This window comes from Priapulus caudatus, unplaced genomic scaffold, assembly GCF_000485595.1.
Source record: "Priapulus caudatus unplaced genomic scaffold, Priapulus_caudatus-5.0.1 Scaffold369, whole genome shotgun sequence".
Taxonomy (NCBI): domain Eukaryota; kingdom Metazoa; phylum Priapulida; class Priapulimorpha; order Priapulimorphida; family Priapulidae; genus Priapulus; species Priapulus caudatus.
Genome location: NW_014577430.1, coordinates 167,482 through 172,615, shown reverse-complemented (window position 1 = coordinate 172,615; position 5,134 = coordinate 167,482). Strand labels below are relative to the sequence as shown.

The window sequence follows — 5,134 nt, the reverse complement described above, 5'->3', positions numbered from 1 at the left end:
GAGAGAGAGAGAGAGAGAGAGAGAGAGAGAGAGAGAGAGAGAGAGAGAGAGAGAGAGAGAGAGAGAGATAGAGAAAGAAACAGACAGAAGGAGAGAGGGAGTGTGTTATTATCTACTCTTGACACTATACACTTAGTACACTATATATTTATAGAATAGGTGAAGGAGAGTATAGAAACATTAAGACTTTGGTAGTAAATAGATTTCGTATTTATTTAGCATTATATTTTATTGAAACGCTCCAAGTGCCTGTGGGCCGTCCTTTATTTCCGAGAAAAGGTAAGGTGCGTTGCGAGCATCGCGGTCTCCTCGTCACGATGTCTTGTTTTTCTAAGGATAGTGTAGCTGTGCTTTAAGATACTACGGTGGATGGTGAAGGGAATGTATGGGTGCGTACGTGTGTAAACATAACGCAGTTCTGTGTAACGATCAGGGAGGTGCGGACGGATGTGAGGAGGCGGTATGCGTGCGTAGCACATACATGAGACCAAGATGAGACGCACTCCGAGCTGTAGGATTTCAAGCGCCGTTGCTTTATCAGTAAAATAAATAGAAACGAGCCACGAGAGTAACGCTAGTTTGACATGTCGATTTATTACAGGTTCTTTTTTTTACCAAATAAAACGATTGTAGTTAAAAACGCTAAAACAAACACGCCTTTGTGTACATTTCCATTGTCCCTCTAGTGTCGTCTGCTATAACTGTCCGTGACCAACGGCTGTCTTTCTTTGTCGCAGCGTTTGTAGTAACTGTACGTGTGTGTACTTGCGAGCGAGCCACAGGCACTTGAAGCGTTTCAATCAAATATAATGCTAAATAAATACGAAATCTATTTACTACCAAAGTCTTAATGTTTCTCTACTCTCTTTCGCCTATTATTGCCGACAATTTTCTGTAAAACACGCTGGCTGCCGCACGCTAGCGGCTGCACACTGACACATAAATATATAGCGAGCGTGTGTTGCAGATGAGCATTTGGACGGCATTTACAGGAAATTGTCGGCAATAATAGGAAACATTTAGACTTTGGTAGTAAATAGATTTCGTATTTATTTAGCATTATATTTTATTGAAACGCTCCAAGTGCCTGTGAGTGCGTGCGCGTGTGTATTTGGGGAGGAGGGTATTTTATGCAGGCGATGTGAGCATGTGAACGTCACGTCTTCGATAGTACCAGGATCAACAGACAATAGCCGCACAGATGTTTTATGGTTTATCGTACATTCAGACGGGGACCGGTTGAAGTCGTGTTTGAATTTCCAAATTCGAAAAGCATTTGTCGTGCGTGCGTGGATAACCACAAGCAAAAAACACGTTTAGCCCCTTCTGAACCGATACGGTGTGGGCGGTGGGGGTTTGCTGCATGCAGATAGTCATGATTGAGTCGGTAAAGTCTGGAGTTCGGTGAGAAGCCGAGAGGTGCGTTGAGATGATATCGGTGGATCTGTAGAATTGGGTACGGAGTGGGAGGCGGGCGTATCATAGGGTCGTAGACAACCGTAGAGAAGGGGGAGAAGTGGATTACAGACGAAGTGAAGATGTGCCGAAGGGGAACGCAAGAACCTGTTCTAATGATGACGGTTTCGCCAGCAGTTAGCGGTTGTTCTGCCTGGTCGAAATTGGGCCGAGAGAGAGAATCTATTGCAATGTTAATCCTGGTGTAAAGGGGAGATGCTAGAGGGTGGGAATGAGAGGGGGCTGTTAGGGGTTGATAGAGGGTTTTAGAGGGGGGGTGATTCAGGGTGCGGATGGGGTAAGTGTGGGGAATGTTCAGGGGTGATTGCCGGGCGTGTTGTGTTGGTGTTGGGATAGCGCGGGCGTGTTGTGTTGGTGTTGGGATAGCCCGACAAGGCTGTGCGACTGATTGTCTATACTATATTGTATTATTGTATATATGTCTTCTAACACTAGCAAGACCGTTTCTTGGAGCTAGTGTTGGGGGTGTTAGAAAGTGGGGAATCGCGTCATTCTTCGCTCGTGGTTGGCGATCTGTGTATTTTTTTCCTTTTAGAGTATCTTTCTGCTACGATTCTGTGTTTCATCCGAAAGAGTCGATTCAACCATTTGTGTGTCAAGAGCACGAACTGTACAGTTCATGTGCTTTTGATAGCGTGTCGGCTGTTTCGCACTCTAACACTGGCACTTGGAACGTCTCAATAAAAAAATAATGGTAAATATAAACACGAAAATTTCCTGTTTATTTAACATTATTTTTTTTATTGAAACGTTCCAAGTGCCTGTGCACTCTTATTTGGAAGAACGTGCGGGGGCGGATAACATGTTGGTAACATGTGCAGGGGTCGGCTACAATATAGACTAGTGATAGATACAATGATGTCACCCAACACAGGAGTTGGGTGTACATGTGTTGGGTTACGGTATTGTTTTGTTGTGAGTACTGTAACTTGATATGTATATATATAACCTAGCCCTACCCGTCCAGCCCCTCGCGCGTTGCGCTGTGACGGACTACGTGGGGAGCGCTAACCTAGGGGCGGAGCGGAGAACGACGAGAGAGACAGGGGTGTATCGAGTGGAAACTAAATGGGTAAATTGTATACAAATACGCAAGAGGGTACTAAGAGTGTCATTTATATACATCTATCTATCTAATACTATCTATCGCGCGCTGTTTCTTTGTCTCTCTCCTCTCTCTCTCTCTCTCTCTCTCTCTCTCTCTCTCTCTCTCTCTCTCTTACGCATACGGCGGTCTGAAGCTGTATTCTTACGTATTCTTACGGCTGTCTGAAGCTGTTATTCTTACGTATTAAACCGCAAAATTTCTCGCATTTTCTCACCGAATCATGGCATTTTCCAACATGTAATTCGGGGGTAGGGGGTTAATACGGGAACATTTTCACAACGGCGATGTTAAATTTGACAACAGCGGTGCGCCACTGTACCTCTTATGTAGAAGAAACCCTGGTTCAGTGTGCGCGCACGTTTGTTTCTACTGTTATCACCACTGTTGTTGTTTGAAAGGTTCGTGTCTCTTGCTTGCAGGGAGCAGGCAGCAAGATGCGTTCCTGCCGGCCACTGTTCGCACGGTCTCCGAGTGCGCCCGAACCCAACAACCGCCTCGCGAGGGCCTCATCGTTCAAGCGACCTGAGCCGCCGCGCGAGTGCCGCAGTCCCGTGTCGAACAAACGACGCAGGAGCATTAACATGGATTGCCCAGCTGGCAGTGTGAGTGCCTGCACCAGTTGTAACACATCGTTCATGCAGTCATAACAGTGTGTAGTATAAGTATAGTCATAAAGTATAGTCAGTATTCATAATTATTCACAGTTTGTAAGTTTGTGTAATTTCTCTTAGCACCAGGGTGTGAATTCAGACAGCTAACATCCTAAGTTCCAGTGTCAGGGGTAGATTAGCCCCCCACCCCCATCAGATCCTATCTCATAAAATTCTTCACGAAATTAGGTTATTTGGATTTTCAATGTTCGTTTTAGGCAATGCTCGTTATTATATAAATTTGAGGTTGATTCCCTCAAAGTGAAGCCCAGAATGCATCGAGATTGCCCCAAAGTTCTTGAACTCACGACAGGCCTCTTGCTTATTGCATTCAACCCAAATCTTGCAGTACTGGAACGTGTACATTTATAGATATACCTACTGTGAGCTTGTCTATGTTGCACAAATTCACTACAACTCATTTGTATTGCTACTTTCATAACATTTCTTCACAAAATCTAAACGTGAGTACTTGGCTAACTGGAGTACTGCTGACGTTGTTTCAAAATCCTCTAGTTCGAAGCACATTTCTGGCTCAATAAGAACATTTTGTGATGTTTGCATACCGCAAGTATGCTCACAGTCGGTGTGTGTAGGCTTTTTCTTGCGAGGTTTATCCACTTTAACGTGTGGGAGACCGTTTCTTTGCAGGTGTGTGCGTGCGTGCGTGCGTGTGTGCGTGCGTGCGTGCGCGCGTGTGCGTGCGCGTGTGTGAATGATTGCTTTGTCTCTCGCAGGCGTTGGTCGTCGAGGAGCCGAGGCTGCATCGCTCGCACTCCGTCGTGCATGGTTTCCACGCCAACATGCAGCCTCCGCCGCCGTCGACGACGGCTATGAGGAAGCCGACACTGCAGCGCTGCCACTCCGAGACCGAGGCAACCATCATGCGCGCGCTGCAGCGATGTAAGTGATCAGCCAGCATGCCGTAATACTGCCAGGAGTCGTATCATATATATATTATATATATATACAGAGATATACGAGATGACATAGCATTATATTATGTTATCAGGAGCTTATAAATGGAATCCATTTATGAGCTCCTGATATTATAATATAATGCTATGTCGTTTCTTCTGTGATAATGATATGAGGCGCATATCAGGTAATATCAGAATAATATACTATTTCATCCAGCTTTGTGGGGGAATAATACCGGGAGCAATATAATATAGATACTCTACAGGGATGCAAGTCTCTGCACACAGCTGTGTACTCTACCTATAGGAGAGATCTGAGCTATCCATGCATAGTACGATGCAGTACTGCAGTTCTAGTCTCCTTTCTTCTTTTGTACTTGCACCATTTCGCAACCAGTGCACCACAAATAGTACGAATAGTGCATATAGACGTTTAGGATGGTGCACAGAATAGCAACACAGTTGGGTAACAGTACGTTTCGTATCGTATCTTCAGGTACAGAAGAGCCTAACCTTATAGGAGATTTCTCAAAGGTAAGAATGTGTCATTGGCATATATGTGAAAACTCGTGCGAATTGTGATTTTGCTAATAATATAATTTTATCATCCTCGAAAACCCAAGATTAGACATGATATTGATCTCGATCTATGTGTTTATATGAGTCGACTCGATATGATGATATGAACACGCATGCATGTGCAAGTGTGTTTGCTTGTAAGTGTGTGCTTCTGTTTGTGATTGCAGTTCATGTGCTTGTGTTTGTGATTGTTGTTAATGTGTTTTGTCTTGTACCTGTGTTTGTAATTGCAGTTCATGGCCTTGTGTTTGTGATCGTTGTTTATGTGTTTGTTCTTGTACTTGTGTTTGTGCTTGCAGTTTATGTGCTCGTGTTTGTGCTTGCTGTTCTTGTACTTGTGTTTGTGATTGCTGTTCTTGTACTTGTGTTTGTGATTGCTGTTCATGTCCTTGTGTTTGTGA

The 5,134-nt window shown here is 44.4% G+C and overlaps 1 protein-coding gene across 1 annotated transcript in view; it reads left to right on the top strand.

Annotated features, from left to right (window-relative positions):
* LOC106809625 (M-phase inducer phosphatase-like) overlaps positions 1–5,134 on the top strand; it is a gene marked incomplete in the record, with an annotated part of 32,912 nt that overhangs the window by 24,726 nt on the left and 3,052 nt on the right. Inside the window, 3 exon segments of the mRNA XM_014812779.1 lie at positions 3,004–3,186; positions 3,972–4,137; positions 4,651–4,688. Coding sequence (XP_014668265.1) covers positions 3,004–3,186; positions 3,972–4,137; positions 4,651–4,688 — 387 coding nt within the window.